This window comes from Perognathus longimembris, chromosome 4, assembly GCF_023159225.1.
Source record: "Perognathus longimembris pacificus isolate PPM17 chromosome 4, ASM2315922v1, whole genome shotgun sequence".
NCBI classification, from domain to species: Eukaryota; Metazoa; Chordata; class Mammalia; order Rodentia; family Heteromyidae; genus Perognathus; species Perognathus longimembris.
The window spans coordinates 70890979-70909649 of record NC_063164.1 but is presented as its reverse complement, the minus strand read 5'-3'; the positions used below and the strand labels follow the sequence as shown (position 1 = coordinate 70909649).

The 18671-nt window shown below is 40.3% G+C and overlaps 2 protein-coding genes across 2 annotated transcripts in view; one reads left to right on the top strand and one right to left on the bottom strand.

The window, feature by feature from the left end:
• Positions 1-1764: 1764 nt before the first annotated feature.
• On the bottom strand, positions 1765-2467 carry LOC125350019 (peptidyl-prolyl cis-trans isomerase H-like). The gene has a single exon (XM_048344294.1). The coding sequence runs from the start codon at positions 2451-2453 to the stop codon at positions 1920-1922; it is 534 nt and encodes a 177-aa protein (XP_048200251.1). The 5' UTR covers positions 2454-2467; the 3' UTR covers positions 1765-1919.
• A 9828-nt stretch (positions 2468-12295) lies between these two features.
• Positions 12296-18671, top strand: part of Lypd6 (LY6/PLAUR domain containing 6) — a 146976-nt gene continuing 140600 nt past the window's right edge. The window contains exon 1 of the mRNA XM_048345495.1: positions 12296-12408. The gene's annotated coding sequence lies outside the window, so the exon portion shown is untranslated. The remainder of the gene's footprint in view (positions 12409-18671) is intronic.

Below are 18671 nucleotides of genomic sequence, written 5' to 3'. Positions count from 1 at the left end.
TCCCTCCAGTTTCTTGAGAGCCTGGAGGGTCTTTACCTTTGGGAAATAAAAAGGCAGCCTGTGTGGGGTCCCTTCTCTCCTCCAAAGCCATTTTCTACTGAAGATACAACCCCCCTCCAGGAATCTTTCAATGCTCTACAAATTGTGGGCCAGAACAAAGCACCTGACCTCATTCAAAGACAGGGGCTGCACTGCCTGGGGCAAAGAGTAAAGAAATACAGAAAAATACTTCTTTTTCCAGGCCTTTCTCACTGCCTTGTATGGAAAGGCTCCTGTCTGTCAACCAAAACACTTATTAGATCTCCTCAATTTTTCTTTTTCATGCCAGTAAATTAACTAAGGCACACACCATCAGCTGTTCATGATCTGGCAATAGGAATCTTTCCTTTGATGATAAGATGCTGCCCAGTGTGGAAAAATGCAAAACATTGTAGCCTCTACATTTTAGATCATTTACCTCTGAGAAGAATGTTCTTTATGGCCCTCATTGAATCAGAAATGGACTTTGTGCTGAGCATGTTTTGTCTTGTAGAAAGGATAAAACACTTTGTAGAGTGGCATCAACTCAAAGGGAACAGATGTCTGAAGGGTGTTTTCACCAAGGGGGTAGCTGCTGATGACATGGGACTTCTGCACAAGAAATACAGGCTCTGTAGCCACACAGGTCTTCCCAAAGACAGCGGGCTTACTCAAAACAGTACTAGAAATCTGGCTCCTGCTTGACAGGCAATTTACTCAGAACTCTATCTATCCAATAGCACCTGCATTTTAATTATGAAATAAGAAAGAGAAAATGAAACCCCTGTGAGGTCACAGCATGCACTCACACATACATGTGCAATTTCTAGCTTAGAGTGCTACAGTGAGACAGGTGTGTCCACATATCTGTGTGAGAAAATGAGGGATGCTGAACAAAAATGTAATTTGCTAAGTGATTAAAAGGTTATCTCTGTACTTGGATTTTTCTTTCAAGTTTCCTTTGATTTGTTGTGATTCTGGATCTTTACTTAGGAAGTTTTGACCCATGCCTAGAAGGCCTACTGTTTCCTCTACTTCTTCCTTTAATACTTTCATGGTTTCTGATCTTATATTGAGGCCTTTGAACCATTTAGAATTGATTCTGGAACAGGGTGATATAGCTTCAGTTTTCTGCATGTGGATAGCCAATTTTGCCAGTACTATTTGTTGAAGAGGCTGTCTTTCTTCCATCTTGTGTTTTTGGCTCTGTTACCAAATATTAGGTGGTTATGTTTGTGGGCTTATTCTCGGGTCTTCTATTCTGTTTTATTTGTCCTCAGGTTTATTCTTGTGCCAGTACCAAGATGTTTTTTATTGCTATGGCTTTGTAATAAAATTTGAAGTTTTATATTGATATTCCTCCAGAATTATTCTTCCTACTAAGGTTCGTTTTTGCTGTTAAGGGGTCTTCTATTATTCCATATGAATTTTAGGATTGCTTTCTCTATTTCTTTGAAGAAAGTTGTTGCGACTTTGATGGGTATTGCACTGAATTTGCAAATTGCTCTGGGAAGTATTGCCATTTTTACTATGTTAATTCTTCCCAACCAAGAGCATGGGTGGTTTCTCCATTTCCTTAAATATGCTTCAATTTCTTTTTGAAATGTTTTAAGACATTTTTCTCCTTAGCTAAATATTCAAAGTTGAAATACATCAGTGAGTATTAGAGTATCCAGTACTGTTGACTATATTTGACAGAAGGATTAGATTCTTTTTTTTCCCCACAACACATAAAAAATCCTTTATTTACAATTGAAAATTTAAACATAATCTTGGTAGTTCTAGTCTATGTACTTCCATGGTCTCTTTATCCAGTGAAGCAGTGGCAGGCAGTGAAGCAAAACCAGGAACTCGAACATCATCTGGGGCAAGGGAAGGCCTGAAATCAGTCTTCACCTAGACTACATCTCTCCACACTGTGAGATTACCACAGGCAATTTAGGCTTATTGTTGGGGCCTGTAGGAACATTCTCAATCTTTTTCATCACTAGAAGTCCATCAATGATTTTTCCAAACACTACATGCTTCCCATCCAACCAATCACACTTGGAGCAGGTGATAAAGAACTGACAGCCATTTGTACTGGGGCCACTGTTTGCCATAGAAAGTAGGCCTGGAGCAGAGTGTCTAAGTTTAAAATTTTCATCTGCAAATGGCCCCCGGTAAATACTGGCAACTCCTGTACCATCTCCATTAACAAAATCTCCACCTTGAATCATGAAATCCTTTATGACCCTGTGGAAAGTGCTTCCTTTATATCCTATTGGAAACCCATCTTTTCTGAATTCTCCAGTGCAGAACTGCCTAAAGTTCTCAGCTGTCTTAGGAACAACGTCTGCAAATAGTTCAATCTTCATGCGTCCAACCTCCTGACCACCAATGCTAACATCAAAGAACACGACGGGGTTGACGGAGCTTGAATTTGCCACCCCCATGGCTCCGACCCGGACCAAGGATTAGATTCTTATAAAAGGGAAATCCTGAAAAGTAGGGGTTAGAGCTGGAGCTGACATGGGAAATAATTGGACTGGAAGAGTTTAAGGAAAACTATCATTCCTTCTCCTGTGGAGGCATAACAAGAAGTATGAGTGGTGTGTTGAAGATTCAATGTATTCCTCTAAACAGTATGGTGAAGCCCTGACTCCCAATATTCCAGAATATGACGTTATTTGGAGATAGGCTATTTGTAATTAGTGATTATGAGTCCACACTGGTTCTGTTTATGCTTCAATCAAATGATTTCATCCTGATAAGAGAAAACAGAGGAGACAAAAGACACAAAGAGAAAACTCCATATACCCAGACAGCAAAGATCAGATATATTGCCAAACTGAAAAACACCAAGGATTGTGGGCAGCCACCAGGAAGCTACTGGAGAGGCATGGAATGCACTTTCATCTAGGACACCTTGAATTCAGACTTCTGTCCTTCAAAATGTGAAAGAAGGGGCTGGGGATATAGCCTAGAGGCAAGAGTGCCTGCCTCAGATACACGAGCCCCAGGTTCGATTCCCCAGCACCACATATACAGAAAACGGCCAGAAGGGGCGCTGTGGCTCAAGTGGCAGAGTGCTAGCCTTGAGCGGGAAGAAGCCAGGGACAGTGCTCAGGCCCTGAGTCCAAGGCCCAGGACTGGCAAAAAAAAAAAAAAAAGCAAAATGTGAAAGAATGTATTTCTCCCATTTTATGCCACCTAATTGTGGCCAACAGTAGGAAGCTAATAAAGGAGGAACTCTACACATGAGGATGCTGATATTTTCACTTATCTATCGGCCTTTTAGCTCTTTGGAGACTCTAAATAAGAAATATATGAAAGTGTGAAAAATAAGTATATTGTTTAATGTTTCTTTAGGATCATACTGTATAGTCTTTAAAGTAACTATCTCATACAGATATTGGCAAAATTTTTGTCATTTCAATCCAGAGGGTAACTTTGTTCCCAGATAATCTGTGTGAGCAGCAAGCAGAAATCTACTAATTCTTTTTTGATGAATTGTTTAAAGCCTCCCTAAAAAATATCAGTTGCATGACCATTTTATAAAAGAAAGTTAGATGTTTAATTCCTCAGTCATACCTTCTGAGACCTTCCAAATTCCCCTTCTTAATATTCTCACATTTCATATTTATTTGTTAGATTACCTGATGAGTTATTTTGTCCCTCATTAGATTAAAAACTCAGTGAGTTATGCCCTCAACTATTTTTTTTTTACTTTATTTATTTGTGTTTGGCAAGAAATAATGATAGTTTCAATCGTGGGATCGGGATGCATGCTAGCAAGAAAGTTGAGAAGGGCTCTCTCAAACACATACCCCATCAGAAACAATTTGAACACACAGAATTATTTTCCCATGTCCCAAAGAAAAAAGGTGAGAAACTATAACGCTTAAATATTACAAAGCTTGGGACTGATAATAAAATATTCATTTTAACATCATCTTTCTTTTTTCTTTCTTTTTTTTTTATTTTATTTTATTTATTTATTTATTTTTTTTTTGGCCAGTCCTGGGCCTTGGACTCAGGGCCTGAGCACTGTCCCTGGCTTCTTCCCGCTCAAGGCTAGCACTCCGCCACTTGAGCCACAGCGCCGCTTCTGGCCGTTTTGCTGTATATGTGGTGCTGGGGAATCGAACCTAGGGCCTCGTGTATCCGAGGCAGGCACTCTTGCCACTAGGCTATCTCCCCAGCCCCACTTTTTTCTTTCTTTATCTAACTCAGACAACATGTTCACTTGAAAAATGCTCGTATTATCACAGCTTCCTTAACTATCACAACCAAGACACAGAGTGATCCTGAAAAGCAAAAGTAAGGACAGTGTTGGAGGAATATGAATAGCTAATTTAAAACTCTAATTAAAACACCTTGGTACTGACACAAGAAGACCAATGAGAACAGAGTAGAAGACCCAGAAACAAACTCACAGGCCTATAGGCACCTGCTATTTGATAAGGGAGTCAAAATATAGGCTGGAAGACAATGTCTTCCAGAAATGGTGCAGGCAAAACAGGATATTCACATGCAGAAATTTGAAACTAGATCCTTATATATCACTTTGCCACAGCATCAATTCAAAATGGATTAAAAAAAACCCTCAATGTTAGACCAGAAACTATTATTGGAAGGGATACGGGAAACACTAGGGCTCCTAGGCACAGGTGGAAACTTTCTAAGTAAAGATCCAGAAATAAATAAAAGAAAGATAAAAAATCAAAGAAGTAGTTGAAATATGGAATTAGAACAAGCTTAAAAACAAGTTTCAGCACAGCAAAGGACATAGCAAACAAGCTAAGTAGAAAGCCCACAAAAATAAGGGAAGATTTTTACCAGCTATATGCTAGTCAAGGGCCTATATCCAAAGTACACTTAAAGCTCAAAAAATTAGACTAAGAAAGCCCTTAAATAAGCAACTATCAAATTTATAAATTGGCTATTGCCTTAGAGAGAGACTTCTCAGAATAAGAAGTAAATATGTCCAATAGACATGTGAAGAAATATTCAACATCTCTGGCCATAAAAGGAATGCAACTCAAACAACATTGAGATTCTACCTCATCCTAGTTAGAATGGCCAATATCAAAAAAATTAACATTAACAAATGCTGGTGTGGGTGTGGCCAAAAGAGAACTATATTACATTATGGGAAATATAAGCTTTCTCAATCACTGTGGAAAGCAGCATGGATGCTCCTCAACAAACTAAACATAGAACTACTCTATGACCCAGGCATTTATCCACTAGAGCACAAACAAGGCCACACTAAAGCAACCAACACAATCATTTTCAATGCAGCATTATTTACCAGAGCCAAGATATGGAATCAGCCCAGATGCCCCTAAATGGAGGAATGAAAGGAATGTGTGTGTGTTTGTGTGTGTGTGTGTGTGTGTGTGTGTATACACATATATATGTATGTATAGTGTAACTCTACTGATCCATCAAAAAGAATGATATTGCTGGGAATATGACCTAGTGGCAAGAGTGCTTGCCTCATATACATGAAGCCCTAGGTTCAATTCCCTAGCACCACATATATAGAAAAGGCCAGAAGTGGTGCTGTGGCTCAAGTGGTAGAGTGCTAGCTTTGAGCAAAAAAAAAAAAAAAAGCCAAGGACAGTGCTCAGTCCCTGAGTCCAAGCCCCAGGACTGGCAAAAAAAAAAAAAAAAAGAATGATATTGTTCCATTTGGAAGGACACAGAAAGACTTGGAAAAAAATCACTATATTAAATGAAGCAAGCCAGACCCAAAGAAACACAGATTGCATGATTTTCCTCATTTATGATAGCTAGAATGTGCCTTTAAATCTATAAATAAACACACTGAATGGCATGCAAGGGGTTACAAATGAGTTACCTGAAGTATATTGGACTGTATGGAGAGATCAAATCCTTAGAAAGACTAGGTCAGAGCCCAACAAAATAAGTACCAGGAAATGGGTACTTGTAAGAGAGGAGGGTGGAGACAAAGGGAGAGGGGTAGAAGAATAAAGGTAGGAAGTGGGGAGAATGCAGGCAAGAAATCATTGTATATACTACAGAAGTGAGAAAAATAAGGAAGGGGTGAGTCAAAGCAAGGTGAAGATGTTGAAGGGATGACACCAATTAAGATGAATTGTTTACATAAACTGCTTTGTGAAATGGTGAAAGTATTCAATACATAACTTAAAAATTAAGAAAAGTGAGGGAACGTGTGGGTAAGAATATTGATAAGGGTGACATTGGTCATGATTCATTGTATGCGTAAACTGCCTTGTTGGATGGCAACTTCTTTGTACAAGTACTTAAGGATAATAAAAACATTTACTAGATGTGGTTTTGGAAATTTTTGGCCCCCTTAAACAGCAATTTCCAAGATCTCTGCTTCCTGAGCCATTAGCCAATATGCCTGCCCAACATATAAAATCCTAATTCTATTAAGCTAGGGATTAAGTTTTTTTTAACACACCTGGGGGGGGGGCATATGTAACCATAGCACTTTTCTTGCCATTTGATTAAGCTATGGTATTTATTAGATGCATTATTAGAAGCATGGTATTTATTAGATGGGGATGAAGTAAGATATTGATGGGATGACAGGAACTCAATGTCTTACCATTTCACTTTTTTGGCCCTGAGTACAGAAATAAAACCACAGGAAAAACATTGAATCAGCATGAGATTATCTTGGGTACACTGATAGAAGCTGGGAAAATAGGGATAATAACACATTTAGACCTTATAAAAATCCATAGTATCCTCTTTAGCTGACATATTTCTGTCCATTTCCCAGAACCCTCTTCTCTGGGCTCCTTAATATCTTTAATGTCAGGTGGTTATTAGGAGACAAGCTTATTTATCTGAAAAGTGTTTATAGAAAAAGTATAAAGCAATGAGTGTGGGAGGATTGGTCTCTGCCAGCAGCCGGGATTTCTGTTTCCTAGTAGAAAGACAGGTGGATAAAATTGAGTTTGTATAATAAATTCCACAACAGAAGCTTAGCTATAAATGATTTTTAAAAGTCAGTTGACTGTGCAAACTGGCTAGAGCAGAAATATTTTAATGATATTTCAAGAGCTTAATGTCAACCATCAGTGTCCAATAAATGAAAATTACTTTTACTGATATATCTGGAAATATGATGGCTTTTTGAGCCCAAGCCTCTCAAGCTTTGCATAAAATGTGGATTTTTATTTTTACTTAGTGCCTGTTGTATCAACTTTGGAATTTGTTAGAGTTAAAGAAGATAAATCAGATGCTACTTGGGATCTTGAAAAATGAGTAAAACATTAAGGCATATTAAATATATTGTTTGCTCATTGAGGGGAAAAAAGCTCATTAAAAAAAGAAAACAGCTCATTTAAGAGAAACAATTTTACTTAGGAAAAGGCAATATTTTAATGAGCAGCAAGGGACAGAGAAATATATATTTTGAGTTGGAAGAATATCTTTGCAGTAAAAAAATGTAATGGGCCAAAGTAACTACTTTCAAGGGGAACACACCCATTGAACATAAAACATTCTATTCCACTCCTGTAAGATCCTAACTTTCCCTTCATTCTCATGCGTTTATGCATTTAACTAATTTTTAATAAGTATCCACTCTGAGTGCTTGCACTGGAGGAGGCACAGGTGAATAAGCTAAGCATACACTGAGGGGAATATTAATTAACTCATGAATTCATATGTTAGGTAAAATAAACTTCAGTTCTGTGCAACAGAAAAACCCAAACCACAATGGTTTAAGTGATTGCTTCTTTTAAATGTAGGTGATCTGATCTCTGAGACTGCTCCCGTTATTAGGATAAACCTCAAGTTCTTCATTGTTGCTGTCTACCATTCTTCACTAGTGTATGCACTTCAGCCATTTGAGCCTGTTTCCTTTCATTTGGCATAATCATTTGAGATACAAAATGTTGCTTATATCAAAGATCTCCTCTTTGTTTTATTTATTTATTTTGTACTGGTTCTGGGGTTTGAACTCAGGGCATAGGTGCTGTCCTTGAGCTTAATTTGCTTAAGGCTGGTTCTCTGCCAGTTGAACCACAGCTCCACTTATGGCTTTTTTGGTGATTAATTGGGAATAAGAGTCTCATGGACTTTCCTGTGCAGGCTGGCTTTCAACCTTGATCCTCAGATCTTAACCTCCTGCATAGCTAGGATTACAGGTGTGAGCCATCTGTGCCTTGCAGTCTCCTCTTTATTACTGAGTAGTATATTCCATTCCATAGATATACTACAGTTTGATTATTCCTCTTTCAGGAAATTTTGCGTTGTTTTCATATTTGGGTGAGAGAATTGCTGCAAAAATTTGTTTACAGGTTTGTGAACATAAACCTTTTATTTCATTTTTTGCATTCCTATTAAAAATGTATGAAAATTTTAGTTGTTCAGCAAGTTCACCAGCACTGGGTATTGTCCCTTTTTTTTTCTCTTTCTTCCTTTCTTCTTTTTCACTCCCATTTCTCCTCTTACTTTCTTTTCTTTCTCTCTTTCCTTCCTTCTTTCTCTTTCTATCTCTTCCTTCTTTACTTCTCTCTTTCTTTATTCTCTTTCTTTCTTTCTCTCTCCTTTTTTGCTTTCTTTCTTTCTTTCTTTCTTTCTTTCTTTCTTTCTTTCTTTCTTTCTTTCTTTCTTTCTTTCTTTCTTTCTTTCTTCTCCTCTTTCCTTGTTTCCCTCTCAGCTATTTTAACACATCTAGTAGTACCTCCTTGTGATTTTGATATTCAATTTATGAGTAGTGGTATTGAATACCATTTTATATGACAAAGTATGCATTCAAATCTTTTGCTCATTGAATGGCTTTGTTTTCTTATTGTTGAGTTTTGCAGATACTACCTCCCAATTTATGCTTTCCTTTTCATTCTCTTCACCTTGTTGTTTGCAGGGAAAAGTGTTTAGTGGTGACAAAGTCCAATTTATATATTTTCTATTGTGATTTGTGTTTTTAAACTTTGTATCATAATATTATGGACCTTGAATTTTTATATGCTGAAAGTAAAATTTGTAAAAATAAAAGAAGAAAGAAAAATTACCTTCCAGCAACAACAGATTACTTATAAAAATACAAGAGCCATATTTCCTAAGTGGGAAATAAAGATATTAAGTAATTTATGCAAAAAGAATCATATTAGAATTGAGAAACACTAGAGAAGGATAAAATGGTAAAAATTTTTGTAGCACACAACTGAAGTCTTTTGGACCTTGTACAAAGCATACTAACACATACACCTTCTTCATGGTGTTTCCCAATATCTACTTCTTTGAAAATTATCAGGAAGCCACATGACCATGTACTTTGGTCTGCATGGAGGTATATATGAATATGATGAATGACGGAACCTTTAATAAATAACAGATTAAAACACAATTCAGTAGGAACTATGGTTGACCTGTGTTCAAGGTAAACCCTGCTTCTTTTGGTACTCACAGTGGTTTCATTACAATTACCTAAGTTGGGAAATATGTATTTGTGTGACTTAATGTCTGTCTCTCTCATGGCATGCTCCAGGAGAATAAATACATTACTATGCCTTTTCATTGTAGTTGGCACAAAGCAGTTGCTGGATTAATAGTCATTGACTAAATAGCAGGTAAAAATACCTGCTATTGAAGTACAAAGAAAAGGAGTTGCTAATTCTGCCACTGGCAGTTTTGGTGGCAATTGAAGTGAGTTCTGAAACAGAAGCAGGAACTTGCTGTTGAGGACAGGGAAGGGCAGCTTTCCAGCAGTGTGAGGTCTTACACATGGACATATGAGAGTCCATGGACAAAACGTGTCCTGTGGGGCAGGATGCTGAGGAGAATGTGAGGACAGAATGAGGTCAAAATGAAAAACCAGGCTCAGATGGTGAACGAAAGGCTATTGATTTGAACTTCATCAACTGGGGAACAGGACTTAATTACATGATCATGTTAGTTGTTTTCAGACAGAGATAGCGGTGTGGTGGCCCACTGGGATAGAATGGTTAAGGGTTGTTGCTAAACTAATGGTAAGGCAAGGTGAAGACCTGCCAGTGGCAATGCCAATGTTGAAGAGAGGCAGAGGCTACAGTAGAGAACAGAATTATGGGACTTGGTGACAAGATGTGAAGGGTGAAGTGGAACAGAGATTTATAACTTTAGATGTTTTCATGTCTATGGAGTTCTTATAATGATAGTTGATATAATTTTTAGTTTTTCTTGATATTACATATTCTTTAGAAAGTACATTAAAAACACAGAGGAAAGTAAAATTATCCATTATCCCCCAAATATAGAGATACCATGCAAACATTCCACAGGAAACCTTCCTATCCTTCTAAAATGCAGTTTTAAAAAGCAAGCCTAAGGATTCATTGTACAGGGATGGCTGGTCTCGTGAACTGTTTTAACAGCTCACCTTCATGCCGAACTTGTTAAATTTTACAAAATCTATAAACTAAATAATTTATTAAAGCGTTATTGTTTTTATCATTATACTAGAACCCAAGGTCTCTGGTATGCTAGAGGAGCACTCTACTACTAACATCTAGTGCCCCAATCTCTCCCTGCCGCCTCCTCTTCCTTCCTTCCTTCTTGCTACAATCCCTTCCTCCCTCCTTCTCCCTTCTTTCCTTCCCTCCTTACTTCTCTCCTCCCCACATCTCTGTTCTTTCTTTTCTTCCTCTCTCTTAAATCAAATGAACTGGATGCATAATCAGGAACTGCCAAAGACAGACTTTCCCCACTATTAAAGAAAACAAAAGGAATGGCAGCAACGACACCCTCTACATGCCTTATCAGTAACAGATGCTAACCTGCACAGGTAGACTGCACAGATACTAGGGGACACAGGCAGGTTCCGTTTGACCAGTTCATATGAAGTTCATTGAAAGTGATGAGCCTTACAGGAAGACAGCCACAGTGGAGATCTCTTTCCTTGTCATAGGTCCCAAAGGAGTGCTCATTATTTTTCAATGATCTCTGTGGGAAGTTGTGCACATAACCGAGAGAAAAGTGTCTGACATCCAGGAGATGTTTATAAAAGGTTATTGAATGCCAGACCCTTCCAAACAGAGAGATGGGGGAGGTAGAAGGTGGGTGGGGAGGGGGTAAGAGTATTTTTATATTAAGACTGAGTAGATTCTGGGGAAGAGTGGAGCAGAGAGATTCAGATACGTCTTGATAAAGCTCTAGGAATAGAAATTCCAAGGATGAAGGAAGAAGAAATTTGAAGTGGATCAATGCAGCCGTGGTGTCAGGTCACCCTGCCTCCTGAAGACAATCCTACAGGGAAGGTAGCAGATATACAGGCATTGTCCAGGCGGCTGGTCTCCAGTTCCCAATTCTGGGGCGTGCCCGTGGGATCCTCTTTCCCTCCAGACATTCTCTAGGACTTTTCTTGGTCATTCCATCAGCTCCTGGTGCTGTTCCGATGGCCAGGAATACGAATGACTTCCAATTGTTGAGAATCAAAACTGAAAAGTTCAGGAGCTTTTAAGCATAATTTACAAGGGAGAGAAAAATCCTCCACAGAGAGTTGGGTAGACTGGAGAAAGAGTGGGGAAGAGGGAGGAAGAAGATTGCTGAAGTAAAGGGTTTGGCAGAAGGTTGGAAAATGTCGCCTCTGGGAGGTTGCCACCAAATTCTGAAACCAAATTCCCACTTCTAAACTGCTTCCTCCATTGTCTGCCCAGAAGTTTGGGCCCTCTATTATGAACGTCTAGAGGCTTCTACCAGCCTTGCGTTTGGAGCTGGAGTTGCACTTCAGTTGAGGGGGACAAGTCTCATCCAAGGGCAGGGTAGGGAGAGAGATTTGGTCCCGGCTATTTGCTTCTGCCCAGGACACATACATAGCTGCTAGCCTGGGCAGGACCACCGGCTGGACGGAGGCCGGTCGGGTGGGGTGGTTGTCCACAGGAAGGAATCTACAACCTGACCAAACACTGTTAGCTCTGGATGATCTCTGGGAACAGCTTTGCTGAGCAGGTCCCAAACTCCCCACCACAGCCCTTTTCCGGTTCACTCTGGGGGGTGTAGCTCGCCAGGGTACCCCACCTGTACATGGTGGTCAGAGTTTGCTGAGTCTGAGCTCAGGCCAACTCTCCAGGAGTTGGGTCGCGCGCGCTGGTCCAATGAGCACGTCCTGTGGAGGGATCGGCTCCTCCTGCGCGCGTTGATTGGTCCCGCGACCCGCGAGGCCGGGCTGGCCGGCCGCATTCAGGGTCGGCTACGAGTGTTGGAAGCGAGTGGGAGTGGCGCGCGCAGTCCCGGGCCCTCGCCCCTCCCCGCTGTCTCCCTCCCGCCCTCGCCTCCCTTCCTCCCTCGCTCCCTCCCGGCGCTCCCTGGCTCCGGCCGCGCACTGGCGGGGCTCCGCATTGCACACTCTGGGGGCGCCGCAGTGTTCGTGGGATGGGGCAGCGGGCTGCCGCTGGCGGCCGAAATCCGCGCGCAGCCCGGGTGAGTATAAGCGGGCTTCCCGAGAGACGAGGCTGGTGCCAGCCGCCCGGGTTAGTGCGAGGTCTGGGCCAAGCCCGGGAATGGGGCTGAGTCGCGGGAACTGGGGCTCCGGGTCGCAGCCTCGGCACCACTGCTGTAGTGCAGTGAGCAGTGGGCAGCGAGCCCCGCGCGCCGCGCGTCGCGCGTCCGGGCAGGTCCGGAGGGGCGAGTGCCCGGCGCTGGAGAGCCGCGGGCTGGGAGGGAAAGGTCAGCGGCGGCCAAGTGCCAGGCTGGAGGCATCTTCCCCATGAGAAGTTCCACACCTTCCCCAGCCAGTCGTGCTTCCTCCAGCAACTCCAGCCCCAGAGAGTTCCCCGGCAGGCAGGCAGGCAGAGGAGTGGCAGCACTCCACATGTTGCTGCCGGGGGCGGCAGCAGTGGCCCGGCTACTTGGGCGACCCAGAGCCACCGCGTGAGGTGCAGTGTCGTGGGGGCACCGCCCCAGGGCAGCTGGATCACGCTAGGACCCTGGGCCACCTACCCTGATGACCCCGGTGGGACAGTGTGGGAACTGTCCGCCCGGGGGGGGGGAGTAGGGACTTTGCTTAGGCTGGACTTGGTGACCGTTTTTTTGTGTGTGTGTGTGTTTTTATTTTATTTTTTTTAAATTTAACTCTCTGGTAACAGCAGTTGGGTTGATTGATTCATATTTGGCTAAGCAATTAATTTCTGCCTAAATCCATCTGTTTCTCTCTCCCCATCTCAGATCCCCACTAAAGTCTCGTCATTTCCTGTCCCCGTTTATTCCCCCCCGCCCCCCCTCCCAAATATAGACCTTGGCCTTTGCTGTGCATTCCCAAACTTGATGTTTGGACTTTTTTTTTTTTTTTTTTTTTAATCAGGTGTGGTCTGTTACCTTTAGTGCCACAATCACCTTGCTATCCTATGGTACTCTAAAGATTTATTTTAATTTGGGGAAGTGGAAACCCATCAATTTGTAGGAATAGCATTGACCTCCGGGAGCCCAAGTCAAAACGCTTCTCCCTCTGGTAAACTACCCAAGGTGTGACCTCCAAAATTCAATTTTCTTTGTGGGAGGCAAGGGAGTTTAGATTCTCCGGAGGGAAGCTTATTTCTTGTTTAGTTGAGTTGCGGTGACATATACTGTGTGCTGCACTGCTCTGGCCACCATTGCAGATGCCGTGATATTAAAAGCAATTCCCTTAAAGCCATTACATTTTCTTTCCAGTGAGAGGAACTCCAAGTAGCTGTTTAAAATTTCGGATCTGTGCCTTATTTCTCTAGAAGGCACGAATGGTTACTGTATATGTGCTCACGTGCACCAAGTTTGCAAAAGATATTTGTGCAATCGCCCATGAAATGGCTTAATGCACGTTTATGTTAAACCTATTTAAATGTAAAACATCTATCTGTTTTCAATTTTAGTTTCCACCTCAACCAAAGGCAGCAGACTGAGACAGGACTTAAAAGAGGCTTCCTTGTTTAAACAGAGGTTTACAGCATGCTAGTTCTGAGAGCACCCAGTAAGCCTGCAAGCACACAGAGCTGGCTGAAAATTGTATATTGGGTCCTTGGGTTAGAAATAGCAGAAACCCATCCAAACCAAAAAGATAGACACAGTTGGTGGGGCTACATTTGGAGGCTGTTGATAGCTTAGTAACAAGAATGTTGTTAGTACAGAATGCAAAAGTGGGTGCATTGTAGGCAAGTAGTGTCATGTTAAAAAAATAAACACACATTGTTTCATACTGTATGGTTTTCATGGCACATGGAATGTACAATTAAAGTGAGAAGACATTTTTCTCATTTCCATTTTACAGATGAAAAATTGTATCTTTCAGTGAACGATCTGCGAATATCAGGGTTCAAATTCAAGTGGTTTCCAAGTCCCTTCCCCCACCTCCTTCTCTCCCTCTCTCCCTCCCCTTTTCCTTCCTTCTCTTCCTGCACTGCTAAATCTTTGATAGTGGCAAACTTCTACTTCCTGTTCCCCTTTCTACTATTCACCCTACACCTTTAAGGTCAGCATGTGCCTCTCTCAAAATGCCTTGCTCTCCACTTAGTGTCCCTTTGCTTCCTCATTGTATGGGCAAATAGAGATTTTAGAAGAGACTTAACAATGGTTTCAAGGAACCACTCTTTTTATTGTATTATTTTGCTACAGAGTTTATAAAAAGGTATAAGCAACCAAACTCTGAAGAATGGTCTCCTACTAGTAGTGTTTCATGCAAATCAAATGGCCAGTAGTGGCAGGGTTGTTTGAGAAATGTGTAAGTTTTCTACCATACCAGCAGAAACTCTCCATATGCTCTATAGTCAATTAACAATGAATTCCTAGGTGATTATTTTCTTAGTGCTATTCTTACTTTAGAAAGAATTGACTAAAAATACTTAAACCCAGAACCATTGAGTAGGGGTGGGAGAGGGGTATTCATATATGAAAAGCTCTTAAATCCTTTTTAACTATTTTAGAAAATTTGTAGAAGACATTGATTAAAAAGAAGTTACATTTTTTGCATAGCTAACAACAAGAAATCCTATAGATATCTGCCTCTCTGGTTATTAAAGGCCCAGCATTTGTGATCTTTTCTTGGAAAGTTATTGCTTATGATATTTATTTGTGACATTGTGTAATATTTATAATGGTACATGGGTTAGTTTTTGCTTGCATTAATGTGGATGGGTATTGAACTTACTAGTAGTAAGTCTTGATTAAGTATGTAGGTTTAGGGTTCAAGTCTGGGCCTCTCTTGGACTGTAGGTCTTCAGAAAGTAAACCTCTGTGCTTTGATTTCCTTTTGTGTAACATATGAATACACTAATCTCATGCAGTTTTTCAATTTATCCATTCATCAAATATTTACTGATTTCCTACTATGTGTCAGTTCTACTCTAGGTGAAAGGTACACATGGGGAAATTCCTTGTCAATGATATTTCCAGGGTAGCACCTGAGATCCAAGCTATAATGCGTGTCAAGTGCTTAGCATGGAGTACTAGAATTCCAGAAATGCTATTGGGTGCTTTGCATATAGAACAGAGATGGAAGAATATAAGGATGAGTGATACCTATTTCATTTCCACTCAATACTTAAATGAAGAGGGTGCTCCAAAGAAAGATGTCAAAATCAAAGTCATTCTCTAGAAGAGACTCAAGGTTGACACATTAGAGGGGAAAAACAAGTGGAAAGAAGTATTTAAAATAATGTATTTTAGGGGCTGGGAATATGGCCTAGTGGCGAAGAGTGCTTGCCTCATATACATGAAACCCTGGGTTCGATTCCTCAGCACCACATATATAGAAAAGGCCAGAAGGGGCACTGTGGCTCAAGTCGCAGAGTGCTAGCCTTGAGCAAAAAGGTGCCAGGGACAGTGCCTCAGGCCCTGAGTTCAACCTCCACGACTGGCAAAAAAAAAAAACACAAAAAAACCAAAACAACAACAACAACAAAAAAAACCAGAACAAAACAAAAATGTATTTTAAATTTATTTATCTAAAATTTATTTAAAATTATATAATTGTATATAGAGGACTATATTAGTTATCTTATGGGGACACAGATATGACCTGAAAAGCAAAGATATTGTACTCTGCTCTTTAAAATCATAAATATATTGGGAAAATTTAAAGGACAGGAAAAGAACATTTACATATAATGAAAAAAGGACATTGAAGGGTTAGATTATAAAGTTGAGCCAATTAAGGGTGATGGATCATATGCACATAGACATGAGGGAGCTAAAATGAATTTGAAAAAGGAAATCTTTACAAGTGGTTTCTAAAACACAGTGGAATGAGAAATTGAAGGCACTTGGCTTTCATCATAGTAAATGTCTTCTGAGTTAGAGAGAGGTAAAATAGAGTGCAAATGATTTTTTTTCATGTTTTTGCTGAGTAATATTCCTACATTCAGACTCTCTTAAGCAGTACCTTAGAGGTACTAGATCCAGAAGTGGCAAGTACTCAGGATGTCCCAGGCCTCATCAACAGGCTAGATACTTGTAAATCTCCACAACTTAAGACCAGATGGCTCTCACCCACTTCTGCAGATGACACTTGGCTCATAGATGACAATGCCTCTGGGTGTTGATGAGACTGTTGCTAGTGTCTTGAGGAAATTGTGTCCAAGAAAGAGTTTCAGAAGGATATTGGGGCCACCAAATCAGATCCTTATCTTGGAGGCTGATTTATATTCAAAGACAATGGATTATAGCCAAATAATGTTTTATTTTGGAGACAATGTATTGTTAAAGGGAGAAAATATGCTTGCTGTAAAAATGTTGCAGAACATTCAATTAAAAAAATCTTTCAAAAATCTTAATCAAGTAACACATCCCAGTTTCCTCCTAGTTACAATTGCTTATTATGAAAAAGAGGCTTGGCCAAGAAATATGACATAAAGTGTGGATCAGTGAGCTCTTCTGAGTGGACAAACAGGTGCTTCTAGGAAGTAGTTTGGAGATGGTCTTATTTAACACTTCTCTAAATGTTTACAGACGATAGGCAGTTCTTATGGTAAGTGAAGACCAAGTTGTGAAGCTGAGCTATAGGGAAAACTCAAAAGACAACCTAAATGGCAAGAAAAATAATAGAAGATTAAAGTGAAAGTAGAAGATTGAAGATAAGTGTACTTGGAAAAAGCAATCTCAAATGTACTTACAAGGGGTGGTTTTAAATTCTTTCCCATCAGGGGACATCATAACTGGCTGATGTCTCTCAACTGTTTAAAAAATTATTTTTTCCACAATGTTAAAGTCAATGTTAAGGGGAAAAAAGAATGGAAAAAAGGCAGGATATAAAACTTTATAATAGTGTGATCCCATATTAAATACTGCACAGTCAAAAAAAGTCCTCTATTCATCTCTCAGTGAAGAGAAATACATTAGAATATTAATAGTGATTCTCTCTGGGTAATATGGGATTGCAAGTGGTTTTGTAGGCTTTGTTATTCAAATTTTCTACAATGTAAATGTATTGCTCTTAGAAGGAAAAACATTATGAGAAAAAGATCTATTACAACTGTCACTTTCATATGATCATATTGTAAAGACAAATGTTCTTGTCTTTATAATCTCTATAATACCTGACAATCTTGAAAAGTGTGTCTGATTTTCTCCCTTGGAATTCTCTTTCTAAAGTGCAACATGTTGAAATGATTGTGCATATGTGTGTGTATTTGTGGTGCGTGTGTGTATCTGTATGTGTGTCTGTATGTGTGTTTGTTACTAGGGGAAAGTGTGGTTGAAGATGATCACCAGTGCTTTTATAGATAGAACCAGGAAACTCAAAGGTATTCATTTTTTCCATAGCTAATTAGAATGTGAAGAAACATCATGAAAATATATTTCCTCTCCTTCCCTCCCTTCCCCTCCCCTCCCCTCCCCTCTCCTCTCCTCTCTCTGTCTTTCTCTCCTTCTTCTCCCTCTCCCTCTTTCCCTTTCCCTCTCCCCTTTCCCCTTCATGCTGAACTCAGGGTCTGGACACTGTTGTCCCTTAGCTTTTCTTACTCAAGGATAACACAATTTCACTTCTCACTTTTGGGTGGACTCTCACACACTTCCTTGTTGGGCCTGGTTTCAAACCACTATCCTCAGATCTTAGCCTCCTGAGTAGTAGCTAGGATTGGAGGTGTGAACCACCTGTGCCCAGCTCTTCCATTCATTTTTGATGATAGAGTGATTTGAACTCAGAATCTTGAACAAGTGCTCTACCACTTGAGTCACAACCTCTTCCCTTTTTGCTTTAGTTATTTTTGAGATAGGGTCTTGTACTTTTTCCTTTGGCCAGCCTTGGACCATGTTACTCCTAAAGTAGACCTCTGTGAATGGGGTTATAGATGTGCCTCATTAAACACAGCTTGTTTGTTGAGACAGGGACTCACTAATTTGTTGCCTGGGGTGACCTTGAACCACACACAGTTCTATACCTTCCTCTCAAGTAGCTGGGATTACAGGAGTAAGCCACTGTGCCTAGCCACTAATTGTTGTGTACAATGTAAACCTTATGAGACAGAGAATAAGTCTGTTTCCTTCTCCCTGACAACACAATCCTTTGGCTCCTATAACAGAAGACTCTATCTGTTAATACGGTTCAGTGTTCTGAATTCATAAAGTTGAGAATTTTTCTAGGTTCACAGATATTTGAAATAAGAAGAGTGCTGAATTCTGAGATCCCGTTTCATCCTCTGACACACTTGTATCGTTTCCTGGTCTACAGAAGAGGTGTGGGTTTATTATCTGGGATCTAGTTTATTGTTAACATTTGT

Excerpts from the sequence above, each read along its gene's own strand:
- LOC125350019 (XM_048344294.1), bottom strand. The coding sequence starts at position 2,453 with ATGGGGGTGGCAAATTCAAGCTCCGTCAACCCCGTCGTGTTCTTTGAT.